At 48.3% G+C, this 14918-nt stretch overlaps 1 protein-coding gene across 1 annotated transcript in view; it reads right to left on the bottom strand.

The window, feature by feature from the left end:
* Nucleotides 1–8731: 8731 nt before the first annotated feature.
* The window catches only part of KIF3C (kinesin family member 3C), a 38306-nt gene continuing 32119 nt past the window's right edge, over nucleotides 8732–14918 (bottom strand). The window contains exons 6-8 of the mRNA XM_037528395.2: nucleotides 12327–12435; nucleotides 11994–12166; nucleotides 8732–11767 (exon numbers count right to left, since the gene is read on the bottom strand). Of these exons, the coding sequence (XP_037384292.1) occupies nucleotides 11674–11767; nucleotides 11994–12166; nucleotides 12327–12435 (376 nt within the window). The 3' untranslated portion in view covers nucleotides 8732–11673. The remainder of the gene's footprint in view (nucleotides 11768–11993; nucleotides 12167–12326; nucleotides 12436–14918) is intronic.

Raw genomic sequence — 14918 nt, 5'->3', positions numbered from 1 at the left:
GTCCTCATCTTTATTGACAAATTATGATTTTTTTTTAAAGATTTTATGTAAGAACTGGGGTCTAGGCCAGAGGTGCAGAGGGCGAGAGGACTCACCAGAGACAGAATGGAGAATAGAACGGGCAGACTGACTGAAATACACTGCTAAGGGGAGCAGTGGGCAAGACAGGAGAGGTCTGCTGTGCCATGTGGGTCAGCTCCCTGGCTGGGGATGGAACTCATGCTGCAGTGGCTGGTGATAGCTTGATAGTACTAAGATTTTAACCCCTGTGCCACCAGGGAGGCCCTTTTTTTGACAAATTCTTTTTACTAGCTCTGTAAGATTTAGGAGTTCCAGTGCTGGGAAAGCCTTATACTGATATGGGATATAGCAGAAATGCTGAATGGACTAGACTTGAGCAGGACAGAAGCTGGAGATATTGAGAACCTGAGGACAGTGACTGAGCAACAGGTCTGTTCTAAGAGGCGAGAATGACAACTGGGTTCGTAGAAGGTTAGCGAGGAGTCCAACAAGAGCTAATAAACAAGCTCACCCACTCAGAGCAGAGAGTAGCAGAGAGGCATCTGAGAGCAAGTGACATGGGATTCCAGCCATGAATTTGACAACAGGATGTAAAAACTCCAGCTCTTATACAATTGGGAAAGATAAAAAGAAGAAGGGCATCCCCGATCTGTTTTTTGTATCCCCACCTCTACTTTCTGCCATCTGACCCCGCCCCAGGTGACGATATCTTCCAGAGACACCATCAACCCCAGTGTCCTTGGTTCCTTGCAGAAACCTCCTTCTATACACCTCCCACCTCCACGCCACATACTGTGTACAAGTTGGAGAAAAAAGAAGTTCTGAGGTTACAGCAAATATGGCTGTCACCATTATATCCGCCAGACACTCTGTGTTCCTGTATATGCTAACAGTTCCTTCTAGCAAGCATCTAGAATTCTCTGCCAGTGAGTTTTACTCCCATCACTGGTGCATGCTTGATTCATGAGCAGTACTGAGCAGGAAAGTAAGGATCTTAATGCCTCCAGGAGCAACTGTCTAGCAACCATTGACTGGAGGTGGTGTAGAAATACGTGTTTCAGTTACTGACTGCTATGTAACAAACTACCCCAAAACCAGTGACTTCAACAACAACGAGGCCATGTCTTATGATTCTGTGGTCGGGCTGGGTGGTTCCTCTTCTGGGTTTGTCTGAGCTCATTCACATTACTGCGTTCAACTTCAGGCTGGCTGGTGAAAATTTCCAAGAGGCATCACTTAAATGTCTTATGTTGGCATTGGGGCACTTTGGTATTCCTCCACTTGGCTTTTTATCTTCCCTTTACTGGATGAGACCAGGTCCTTATGGGGGATCTTAACATTTCAAAGGCAAAGGGAGAAACTGCAAGGTCTTTCAAAGCTCAGACTCGGAAGCTGGTGTACTATCACTCTTAGACAGGAGCGGTCTGCCGCATCTTGTGGGTCACCTCCCTGGCCAGGGATCAAACTTATGCTATAGTGGCTGTGGATAGCTTCATAGTGCTGAGACTTAACCCCTTGTGCCACCAGGGAGGCCTACTCTTTTTTTTTTTTAAAGATTTATTTATTCAGGGCCTCCCCTGGTGGCGCAGCGGTTGAGCTCTGGGTTGCGAGGCTGCCCGCAGTCTCTGCAGCGCCAGTTCGATCCCCGGCCACCGGCAAGGGTCCCACCAAAAAAAAAAAAAAAAGATTTATTTATTCATTTACACAAGAACTGGGGTACAGGCCAGATGCGCGGGAGAGTGAGAGGATTCACTAGAGACAGAGTGGGAACAGAACAGGCAGACTGAGGATATACACTGCTGAGGGGAGCAGCGGGCATGACAGAAGAGGTCTGCTGCGCCACGTGGGACTCTTGCCGGCTGGCCAGGATGGAACCAGCGCTACAGAGGCTGTGGACAGCTTCGAAGTGTGGCGCTCAACCACCTGCACCACCAGGGAGGCCCAAGGCCTACTGTTGACATTTTTGTTGGTCAAATCAAGTCACAAGATCATCCCAGACTCAAGGGGCGATGACCAGTGCCATTAGGAAGAAAACAGATGGATAGGCAACAAAGGCATCACTGAATTTAAAAAGCAAACAAACAGGGCCTCCCTGGTGGTGCAGGGGTGAAGAACAGCACCATGAAGCTATCCTCAGCCACTGCAGCGTGAGTTGGATCCATGGCCAAGGAAATACTCACATGGTGCAACAGACCTCTCCTGCAGCTCCCCTCAGCAGTGTATTTCAGTCAATCCACCTGTTCTGTGCCCCACTTTGTCTCTGGTGAATCCTCTCATGCCCCATATCTCTGGCCTACACCCCAGTTCTTATATGCATAAATAAATGAAAAATAAACCTTAAAAAAAAAAAGAAAAGAAGCTGGTTCTATTAACTCACCTCAATTAATTTTCATTTTAAACATTGTTACTGGTTTACCATCTTGAAGAATCAGTGACAGAGCAGACTTAATATGCAAGACAAATAGACAAAGTGGAGTAAGGTATGTTGGTGCCCAGCACAAATTCTCCTGGCACAGACCTCTCTGCACTCCGATGGGCTTTCCCTAATAGCACCTGCAACCCTGTACCTGCTGATTTTCTCTCCCATAGGTGCCTAATTTAATCCACACTTGAAACAGACAACAATTGCCAGGGTATTACATACTCACTCTCAGCCAATAACTGAAAGGAACTGGTGCACAAATACCCCAGCTCTGGGGACAGCTCTGAGATGGAGGTTCCCTGTGGGCTGAGGTCTGGGCTGCTCTTTAATGACTCAACCTGGCTTCCTCCCTTCTGTTTCCTTCCCCACTCCCCTCAGGTACTTCCTGAGAGCAACTTTCAACTCACATCTTAGACTTATGTTCTTGTCACCAACTCTAATTTCTCTCTCTCTTTTTAAAAAATTTATTTATGTGTGCATACAAGAACTCAGGTGCAGGCCAGGTGTGGGGGGTGAGAGCATTCACCAGAGACAGAGCGGGGAGCAGAACAGACAGATCTACTGAAATACACTGCTAAGGAGAGCAAAAGGCAAGACAGGAGAGTTCTCCTGTGCCATGTGGTTCAGCTCCTTGGCTGGGGATCAAACTTATATCTGGTGATAGATTGATAGCTCTGATATTTAACCCCTGAGCCACCAGGGAGGCAACTCCCCATGTTATTTTAAAGCAAATTCTAGATGTCATTTCATCCACAAAATTATTTCATCATACATTTCTTTTTTTTTTTTGATAGAGGCATGCTTTATTTATTTGTTTGCTGGTTTGTTTGTTTGTTTTGTTTATACAAGCACTGGGTACAGTCAGAAGCGCGGGAGGGTGAGAGAATTCACCAGAGCCAGAGCGGGGAGCAGAGCAGGCAGAAGGACCGAAGTACACTGCTGAGGGGAGCAGCGGGCGGCAGGAGAGGTCTGCGCGCCATGTGGGACCCTCCTCCAGTGGCCGGGGAGCAGCCGGGGATCGAACCGGCACCGCAGAGGCCGCGGGCAGCTTCGCAACCCAGCGCTCAACCGCTGCGCCACCGGGGAGGCCCTCATCATACATTTCTAAAAGATAAGGAGTCTTTCGCAAGATAAGCACAAATCATTAATATACCTTTAAAAATGAACAATATTAGGCCTCCCTGGTGGTGCAGGGGTTAATGTCTCAGTGCTATCAAGCTATCTGCAGTGACTGCAGGATGAGTTCAATCCCCAGCCAAGGAGCTGACCCACATGGCACAGGAGACCTGTCTCCTGTCTCACCCACTGCTCCCCTCAACAGTGTATTTCAGTTTTTCATTTACATTACATTTATTATTTCCTCTGCCTAGATTGCCCTGCTTTTCTTGCCTACGTAGCTGCACACAGCCATCCAGAGCTGATCATATATCACCTCCTTCAGGAATCTTTTTGGAAATAGTTTTGCAAAACTAAGCAGCTTGTCATCACCACAGCACTAGGACTCGGCTGTCTTATTTTTTTTATTTTTTTTATTTTATTTTTATATTCCCCATACAATTGCAACCTGTCTTTTATTATTTTTTAAGATTTATTTATTTATGCATATAAGAACTGGGGTACAGGCCAGAGGTGGGGGGCGGGGGTTGGGGGGGTTCACCAGAGACGGAGTGGAGAGCAGTAGCGGTGGATCTACTGAAATCCACTGCTGAGGGGAGCAGCGGGTGAGACAGGAGAGGCCTGCTGAGCCATGTGGGCTGCTCCCTGGCTTAGGATTGAACTCCCTCTGCAGTGACTGAAGATAGGCCCTTATTTTACATTTTAAATACACACTCTTTTCTGCGAAATATCTCTTTGGCTACTGTGTGGAGACTGTACTAAGGGGAAGCAGGACAGAGGGAAGGTGAAAGCAAAGCTAGAAACTGAGACATCAGTTTTGCTCTCTCAGTGTCAGGCGTGATGTGATGGCAAAGGGAGAAGCAGGGAAATGTGAGCTAGGCAGAGGCCAGGGGCTCTGCTGGGAGGGGCACTTCACATGTTGCTTGTGTTTTGTAGGTCCTGGGCAAATAGCCAGGAAGTGAATGAAATGCCTTTTCTGAAACACCGTGATCATCACCCTTCACTTCGCTGATGAAATGAAGAATATTATAAATATTCATTCCCCGAACTGGATTCCATGTTCTAGCTGGCAACAGGGGTTTTGTACAGGTGCGTGGGTGTTTGAGTGGAATTTTTTCAGGTATCACACCTCTCTTTACTCAGTAGGTCTCTCTTCACTGCTCCCCTACTCTCCCCTCCCCCCTCTTCAGATAGAATGCAGGTTCTCAACAGCTCACTAAGAATTATTTTCTCTTTGTAAAGCAAATTGAGTGGGGGCGGCTTGGGAGCTCTGCAATTCCTGGGGGTGAGGGGTGTAAGGACTAGATTGGTCTCTGGGGTTCCCATTGCCGGGAGAGGCAGGGGATAAAGAGCAACTCTCCCCTACTGGGCTTAGTGCAAAAACCAATTTCTTCCTTTAAGTTGTTTTCTCTGCTCGGGTGGAATAAAATGCAATCAAAATAAGGATTTAATTTGACAAGGGGAAGGGTCGTGAACAACTGGAGATTGCCGGTGCTGTGACATAGCCAGCCCTGATCTCTGCAAGAAGGGAGATGAGTCAGGCAGCTTTTGCAGATCAAAGGGAGCTGCCAGGCTGCTCCACTGAGGATGCCAGGCAGACCTGGAGAGAAATATCTGAGCCCCAAGGCAGGTCTTCAGATGCTGGCAAAGCTTACAGAAGCCCCTGGGGAAATACAACATTGCATTGTCATACATTTTCAGAAATTAAATAATCATAGAAGGAGAAAAATCTGCTTTTTCTTTGCAGGGATGACATTGAAATTCTTGTACCCTTCAAATGGTTTCAAAAGTAAACTTGCACTTTCCTTGGCTCCCTGGCCCATGAGCTGGAGAGCATGGCAGGAGCTCACAGCACTCCAGCTGATCCCTCAGCCTTTGCTCCCAGGGCGTTGTCCTTCCAAGATAGGGTGCTTCCCAGAGGAGGTCCTAGGACTGAGCTCTCTCATGTCTTTCCTTTTTTTTTTTTTAAAGAGGCATGTATTTTTATTTATTTATGATTTATTTGTTTGTTTGTTTTGTTTATACAAGCACTGGGTACAGTCAGAAGCGGGGAGGGTGAGAGAATTCACCAGAGCCAGAGCGGGGAGCAGAGCAGGCAGAAGGACCGAAGTACACTGCTGAGGGGAGCAGCGGGCGGCAGGAGAGGTCTGCACGCCATGTGGGACCCTCCTCCGGTGGCCGGGGAGCAGCTGGGGATCGAACCGGCGTCGCAGAGGCCGCGGGCAGCTTCGCAACCCAGCGCTCAACCGCTGCACCACCGGGGAGGCCCTCTCATGTCTTTCTTTATTGCTTCTCTGCAAATCCATTCCTTCTCTTTCCCTCTCTTATACACAAGTTAATCAACCAAATACAAAAGTCGCTGAATTGCAGAACTGAAGTTGGTCCTTTTTTTCTAAGTTTATTACCATTTGTGTTCTTCATCTTTCATTAAAAATGTAGACGAAGGGCCTCCCCGGTGGCGCAGCGGTTGAGCGCTGGGTTGCGAAGCTGCCTGCAGCCTCTGCGGCGCCGGTTCAATCCCCACCTGCTCCCCGGCCACTGGAGGAGGGTCCCGCATGGCGCGCAGACCTCTCCTGCCGCCCGCTGCTCCCCTCAGCAGTGTACTTCGGTCCTTCTGCCTGCTCTGCTCCCCGCTCTGGCTCTGGTGAATTCTCTCACCCTCCCGCGCTTCTGACTGTACCCAGTGCTTGTATAAATAAATAAATAAATAAATAAATAAATAAATAAATTGATTAATTAATTAATTCTAAAAAAAAAAAAAAATGTAGACGAAGCCCTCCCTGATGGCGCAGAGGTTAAAGTCTCAGTGCTATGAAGCTATCTGCTGCCACTGCAGCATGAGGTGGATCCCTGCCCAGGGAGCTGACCCACATGGAGCAGCAGACCTCTCCAAGTCTCACCCTCTGCTCCCCTCAGCAGTGTATTTCAGTAGATCAGCCTGTTCTGTTCCCCACTCTGGTGAATCCTCTCACTCCCTGCACGCACCTCTGGCCTGCACCTAGCTCTTGTATGCATACATAAATAAATCTTCAAAGGAAAAAAAGAAGAGAAATGCAACCTATCGTGTCAGGATAAAAACCACATGGGTCTATCCTGAATTAATGACACAGAACCTCTGAGGGTGACAATTTCCATGCTGGTGATCCTTAGGCCACATTGTAAGAATGATCAGAATAATAGAATGAATGCGGAGCAAACATTTCTTAAGCCATTATAGGTGATGGACACAATGGTCATGGGCATTTGTCTTGTTACCCAGAACACACTCCACCCCCACTGCTATCCCCATTCTCACCCCATCATGTTTCTTTTTTTTTTTAAAGATTTATTTACTTGTGCATACACGAACTGGGGTACAGGCCAGAGGTGTTGGGAGTGAGAGGACTCAACAGACAGAGTGGGGAACAGAACAGGCAGATCTACTGAAATACACTGCTGAGGGGAGCAGTGGGTGGATCAGGAGAGGTCTGCTGCACCATGTGGGTTGCTCCCTGGCTGGGGATTGAACTCGGGCTGCAGTGGCTATGGATAGCTTCATAGGTTGCATCTTAACCACTTCCGCCACCAGGGAGGCCCTCTTTTTTTTTTTTTTTCCATCATCTATTTCTTTGAGAAATATTTTTTTTAAAGATTTATTTATTTCTGCATACAAGAACTGGAGTACAGGCCAGAGGTGTGGGGGGTGAGAGGATTCCCCAGACACAAAGTGTGGAACAAAACAGGCAGACTGAAATACACTGCTGAGGGGAGAAGCGGGCAAGACAGGAGAGGTCTGCACGCCATGTGGTTAACTCCCTGGCCAGCCGGGAATCGAACTCGTGCTGCAGAGGCTGCATGCGGATAGCTTCACAGGGCTGTGCTTAACCGCTTGCACCACTAGGGAGGCCCTCTTTGAGAAATATTTTTATCTCCACCACCACCCCCATACACAGTTACAGCAACAGGAGTCTTGGAGGTCTTGTTCATAGATCATGTTCCACACACCTGACCCAAATGCTGAAGTGGAATCACATTCACACGAATTTGCCTTGGGACTGAGATTCAAAGTTCTCCCCATGACTGAATAACGCAAGCTATGAGCTGCTGGCAGGTGCATGTTCTCTGCCGTGAGCTAGAGCAGTTGAGGAGAGACTATGAACCCCACACAGAAAGGAGAAGTGAAGTAAAAGAGAGGCTCTCTGTGGTTTTTGAGTCTCTGATGGTCATTCTGGAGGCCTGTTCTGCCCTTGGCCTGGAGGTCCACAGCGCACTTCTGTGGCTGGGACAGCTTAACTGGAAGCATAGCAACGGCCCAGAGTTCTAACACACACATGCTCCAGCCATGACAACTGAAAACAGGAAGAGCTCTGGAGATTAGGTGCTGGGTGTTGGAGAAGAAGTGAAACATGGCAGTTTCTTTATTAGCAAACTGTCAACAGAAGACCTGGGCGGGGGGAGTTTTCTCCACTGGCTATTTTGTGGCCCTGCTCTTAGCCACAGAGGGGAGCTCACTGCTAGTGGGAAGTTTTCTCACAGGACTCCTAGGTCGAGGGTCTGGAGATCTGGCTTAATCCCCACTCACTCAGCCCTTCTGTCTGCAGCTTCCATGACACGTAAAACCTGGACGGTACATGTTAGGTGGACTGGAGAGGCAGCGTGGCACAGAAATAAACACAGACTTTTAAGTCTGGAAGTCTGGTTTCTAGTCACTTTCTATCTTTAACCAAGTTCATGTCCTCAAATCTCATCTTGAGGGCTGGTGCAAGGGTTAAGCACAGCACTGTGCTCCGCTGGCAGGGAGCTGACCCACATGGCACAACAGACCTCTCCTGTCTCACCTGCTGCTCCCCTCAGCAGTGCATTTTGGTGGATCCACCTGTTCTGTTCCCCACTATCTCTGGTGAATCCTCTTACCCCCCACACTTCTGATCTGTACCCCAGTTCTTGTATGCATAAATAAATAAATCTTTTTTTAAAAAGATAACTTAAAAAAAAAAATCTCATCTTGAAACCGATGACAATAATTCCCCCTTGGGAGGTTAAATAAGATTTCATGCATGAAAGATCAAACACAACACCTGGTAGACCCCTCTCAACAGCAGAGGCACCCCAGCCCTGGATGTCTGAGGCCCGGCGAGAGGGAGGTGGCCTTGAGGGAAAACTCCAGGTTTCAGACAATAGGCACACTGCATGCTTCTCGTACCAGGCCAACTTCAGAACTCCCCTGGGTGCAGGGGTTTTGTGTTTGCTTTTTTGCAGCAGCTACTTCTCATTTCCTGTAAGACCTCCCCAAGCTACAGGCAGCCAATAGCTAGAATCCAGAGGGAGGGGAGAGGCCCTGGGAACAGAGGATAAGGAGAAACTAGTCTTTCAATTTATTTTGACTCAGTGCCAACATGTCTTAGGCACCTCTATGTGTCTTCCACACATTATTTCCTGCTTTAATCTCTCTTGGCTGATAAGTGTAGCAGATGGGGTAGAGCAGTCAAATCTGGACACCACTGAGGCTGTTTTGAAATCAGTTAACAACTCAGAATTAACTGGACAGAGACTGCGAGCCTAAACACAAATAGCTGCTGTGGGCACAGACTTCAGACCAGAGCTTGAGCCTAGTCCTCAGTCCAGCTGGGCAGAGGGATCCCCTTTTATTATGCAGCCAGTTCTTTTTCAAGGTGCAGCTGGGCTCCAAATATTTTTGAGCCCCTACTGGAAAAATAAGAGTGAGAGAGACAGGAGAAAACGAGAAGGTGGTGAAAGTAGGAAGAAACAAAGGGAAGAGCAGGCAAGCCACCGGCTGTAACGATACTCATTCCTTTATTATCACTGTGTTCATCGGAACAGGGCTGGGGCCTGCAGCTGCTGGCAGCACTGAACTGCAAGTGCATTTCTGCTCAACAGCGAGGCCTCATCCTAAGCCAAGGAGACATAGGGTAATGTTATATATATATATTTGTATATTACATCTGTCCTGTATTGTCATAGAGTGACAAGAACGGGCCACTGCGTTGTTAACTGCTGTCCTAAGAAAGACCATCGCAACACACATGGAAATTTGGTCCTAATCAAGGCCCTTTCTTTGTCAGTCAAATGTCTGATACATCAAAAGGAAAAGAGAAAGAGAGACTGAGATCCAGCCACACTGGTGGCCCTGTTCCCAGCATAACTTACACCCCTGTGGAGGTAAACACACACCTAAACACACACACACAGACACACGGACACAAAACTGCAGGCAGGAGCTCCTCCTCCGACCACACCTCAGGCCCAGCCTTTAGGCTGGGGGTGGTGAAGTTGGATATTTTGTGCTATACGACAGTGAGGGTTGAGTGGTCAGACAGTGCAGTTGATGTGTCCAGGGGATGTATGGGGGTGACACGTGCTGCTTTATCCACAAACAAGAAATTGGTCAGTGGCAGAAGTGGCTCCAGGCTGGCCCAGAGGCGCCCCTGTGCCCAGGCCCTCTCGAGGGATGTCTACACACAACTCCTGTCCCAGCCACAGCCAAAACTCTAATCTGAATCCTGAGTCTCGATCTCCTGGGCTCTGATGAAAATGTTATTTGCTTGAAGGACAAGAGCAAATAGCAATTGAGTTGCCCAACCATCTAGTCCAATAATTACAGCAGAAATGACAGCATTGTTGAGTTAAACCAAACCATCGCTTGGTCCTTTGAGCAAAACTTGGGACTGACCAAGAAGGGTTCATTTCCTGATGGAAAGAGAATAACCAGGTCATCAGCCCCACTGCCACCTCCCATGCACCAAATTTCAGGCAGATCTGTCAGTTCAGGCCGTTGCTCCATCACCAAATTCCTCATATTCCAGGAACTGCAGACTCCCACCAGCAGGGGGCATGGAAATCCTAAGCCACTTGTTTTTGCTCATGATCACTTCATCCCTCCACCAAAATATACACTTAATGAGTAAGTCAATGAAAACTAATCTCTCTCTCTCTCTGTTTTTGGTAGAAATTTACTTATCACTTGAGATACCTGGAGATATTTAGGTGTCGCAAAGGTAGGTGAAGAGCATTTCCCCAGGGACCACTGTGCATACTGCTGAAGAAAGGTTTAGGTTTCGACAAAACAGTGCCCAACAATGTGATCCAGAATCCAGGGTAACAGGCAAAGCTGGCTGATTGTGCCGGGGTCTCTGACTCCCGTGCTCCACGAGCAGGAAAAGCAACAGATTCCCACTCCTTTGTTGAGCCAGCAGGGAGAAAGACATTGATGGCTCCACTATGCGCTGCAGGAAAATGATTGAGAGAGCGGCATCTCAGAAACAGGAAGTTGACTTGATGGCTTGTTGGCCAAAGTTACTTCATGGAGGAGAAAGAAACCAAGGGTCCCAAAGGAGGGTCTTCCCTTGATGATTCAATGTTGTCTCCATTACTGTTTCATTTCCTGGAGGTCCTGAGGAGGCAGCAACTGGTAGGTTCACAATTTCCTTCTGAGGGTCAGGAAGGTGGCCAAAAGCCGAGTTTGAGAAGCCATAGGTTCTTGCTGAAGCTGAAGAGCTTGGGCTGTGTTGATGAGGTCATTTACAGTCCTTGAAAAGGAGCCCAAGAAGTTGAAAGAGGTGCTTGAGGCCCAGAGAGTGCAGAGCAGAGCTCTGGCCAATGGGAGCACAGGCCCAAACCCTCAGGACTTCTCTCGTCCTCAGAGGGTACCCAGCGGTCTTCTAGTCTCAGAAAGTGCTTGGGAGCTGCTCGCCTTGTGTGGGAGGAGATGGTGATGATGATGTGAGACCGACAGGAAAAGTGCTCTCTTCTCAGGCACTGGCCACCTTCCCTTCTGGAGGCAGGTGACAGGGAGAGGCTTGAGGTGTGACTGGGGAGTGAGGGGCTAGTCAGGAGAAAAGAAGGCTGTGCAGTGACCACGGCAGGCTCAGGCGAGGGCATCACTCCCACACTAACTGAGCTCCACGAATAAATAACATTAATTAAATAAGGGAGGCTAAGAAGGGCAGGCAGAGGCACACCTGCCAGATTCCCACCCCCTCACACACACACACGCACGCACACACGCGCACATGCACACACACACACACACACACACACTAAGAGGCGGATGAGATGATCCAGGGCCGGCTGCCCCATCCCAGAAGTCCGTCTGATGGGCAGTCTGCCTGAGGGTGTCACTCATGGTCTAGCACTGTCGTGGGGCGCAGAGCAGTGGGGGCCAGCGAGGCATGTGTGGTGGCAGGCGGAGGCCGCTGAGGACTCTGGCACCTGCAGCGGGTAGGGATGAGGTGGGTGAATCAGGAGGTTTGAGAAGTGCCAGGATAGTGAGGTCTTTCCTCACCTTGTTGCAGTAGAAACTCCCCAGCCCCAGGGCCCCCCATCATCGCTGCCCTCTCTTCATGGTCTCTGGGTACCCCCCAAACCCAGCTCAGCCCCAGCCAGCCCAGGTGGATGCCCTGAGCCCACAGCCCACACTGACCGTGGTGGCACTTACCAGGATCTGGACTTCCGGACTTTAGACGTGGATGGTCTTTCCAGAAAACTATCCAACCGCATGAGCCGTTCCATGTGTAGTGCCCGGGGGTCTTGTTCTTGGTCATGAGAGAATTCCATCTCAAAGACAGCTGGAGGGGACACATCCAACTCCAAAAACATGATGTTTTCAGCCTGTGGCAGGAAGATCACACCAGGCATAAGCAGCTGCCCCAAGGACTGCACCACGCAGTAAACATGGGGGCAGCGAGGGAGGGTGGGAGGGATATAGAGGAACCAGAGCTGTGAGCATAGCCTCCCTTGCCCTCCCTCCTTCTCCTGCCCAGCTTCTTACCCTGTACCTGGGGTGCGACCCCATTGCCATGGCAACCCGAGCGTACTGGCTGATGGGCCTCTTGTAGCCCACTGCAGATGTCGGCCGTTTCTTCATTTGGCTGTTATTGCTGTAGGGAAGAGGCTTGCTATTATTCCCTTATTAGAATAATTTCCTTCTAGCACAAAAGAAAAATGACATCATGATGAAGTTAGTATCATTCAGGTAGCCAGGAGGCCCTGCAGAGCACAGGTTCTGGAATTTCCTTCCCATGTGCTGATGTAACTAGACAACTAAAATTAGCATAACACAAGGGGACACATACTTTTTCAATCTTATCTTATTTTTCAAATTCATACACTGACTCAAATTCATACAAAGACTCACTGGTGATGGGTGGCTCTTTTTTTCATTTCCTCATAGAAATGAGCACAATAAAATAATTAAAACCTTGGGCTTGAAATGCAAGGATCCTAAAGTTGCCAAAGGAATCTTGAAAACAAACAAAGTTGGAGGAGTCACATTTCTTAGTCTCAAAACTTATTGCAGAGCCTCCCTGGTGGCACAAGGGGTTGAGATGCAGCCTGTGAAGCTGTCCGCAGCCTCTGCAGCATGAGTTCGATCCCCAGCCAGTCAGGGAGCAGCCCACATGGTGCAGCAGACCTCTCCTGTCTCGCCCGCTGCTCCCCTCAGCAGTGTTTTTCAGTCAGTCTGCCTGTTCTGTTCCCCACTATCTCTGATGAATCCTCTCATCCCCCACACCTCTGGCCTGTACCCCAGCTCTTGAATGATAAATAAATCTTAAAAAAAAAAAAAAACTTAATGCAAAGCCAGTAATCAAGATGGTATGTAACTTGTACAAAGAAAAATATGTAGACCAGTGGGGCAGAATTGAGAGACCAGAAGTAAACCCATACATCATGGCTAACTGATTTTCGACAAGGCTGCCAAGACCATTCAATGGTGAGATAATAGCCTTTTCACAAATAAGTGATGCTGGAACAACTGACTATCCATAGGCCAAAAATTGAAGTTGGGCCCCTACCTTGCACTCTGTATGCTGACTTTTTTTTGTGCTTAACAAGCCTGATTTTTAGATTTATTCATGCAGTGCAGTTCAAGATTAACTTATTAAAGTTTAACTACATTGAATATTTTAAGGATTAAATATAGCATTTCATATATTTTTTCTTTTTCTCTTGCTGATGGGCATCTAGGTTAATTCTCCTCCCTCCCCCTTTTATCTCTTCAACACAGCGCTGTTATGAATACAAACGTGAACATTTCTGTACAGGTATTTTTTTTAAAGATTTATTTATTTATGCATTCAAGAACTGGGGTACAGGCCAGAGGTGTGGAGGGCTGAGAGGATTCACCAGAGACAGAGTTGGGAATAGAACAGGCACATCTACTGAAATACACTGCTGAGGGGAGCAGTGGGTGAGTCAGGAGAGGTCTGCTGCACCATGTGGGTAGCTTCCTGGCCAGGGATTGAACTTGTGCTGCAGTGGCTGAGGACAGCTTCACAGGTTGGGTCTTAACTCCTTGTGCCACCAGGGAGGTCCTGTACGGGTATCTTAAGGTATCTATTCAGCAAGTTCTCCAGCATCTACACCCAGGATTGGAAATGTTGCACGGTAGGATCTGTGCATTTTCCTCTAGACTAGATATTGCCAAGTCACTTTTCAAAGTGGCTACACCTAGCAAAGTTTCCATTGCTCTGTGTTCTGTCCATGGTGTGGCAGATGTTTTATTTTCAGTAGTCTGATGAGTGTGTATTAATTTTATTACTCAAACAAGGAAAGAAAATGGGAAAGGTATTTCTGCTTTGAAAAAAATGGCACAGGTTTTGGAGAAAGACAGATTGGAGTTTGAATGTTGGTTCTGCCCCTTAAAGTTTTGTTACCTTGGGAAGTTGCTTAATGTCGCTGAGCCTCTTATCTCCATCATATAGCACAGCTGAGATTAAACAAGAACAGCCCTTAGCGCAGTCCACCACCAGGGCTCAACGCAGGCCTGGGAGGGTTATTGTTAATTCCACTTGCTAATTTCCACCAGGGATACACACAAGCCACGAAAAAAGCCAGAAGACAGAGGAGACGAAACAGGCCAAGTAATTTGCGGGTGGGACATTCTGTCTTTGAAGAGAACAAGCTGTGCAGGAAGAACAAGGCCTGCCTTCTGCAGCAGAGAGCACTGAGAAGTAGCATTCTTGTGGTTCGTTTCATCCATCCCATAAAGGAGCACTGGACCCCACTCAGGGGTCCCTGATGGCCCCTCTCTAGAGACAAAAACAAGGATCAGGAGGCAGAAGTCTAGTTGCCCTGCTGCGGGGAGCCTCCTAGAGGTGGGGAGATTGGATGTGGGGCGCCACTGCCTCCTGACAGCTCAAGAGGAGGACAGGATGACATTAGTAAAATTACTGATCATTGATAAGCTGCATCTATGCATCCCATTTGAACTTGACAATGAAGTCCTGACAGATAAGGAGACTAAGGCTCAGAAAAGCCAGGTGCCTTTTAGGTTCAAAAGTTACAGAGTTAGGGGTCTCCCCTGGTGGCGCAGCAGTTGAGTGCTGGGCTGCGAGGCTGCCCGCAGCCTCTGCAGTGCTGG

This window comes from Talpa occidentalis, unplaced genomic scaffold (assembly GCF_014898055.3).
Source record: "Talpa occidentalis isolate TD23 unplaced genomic scaffold, MPIMG_talOcc4v2.1 talOcc4.5, whole genome shotgun sequence".
Taxonomy (NCBI): Eukaryota; Metazoa; Chordata; class Mammalia; order Eulipotyphla; family Talpidae; genus Talpa; species Talpa occidentalis.
The sequence above is the reverse complement of the archived record's forward strand: the minus strand, read 5'-3'. Positions and strand labels throughout refer to the sequence as shown.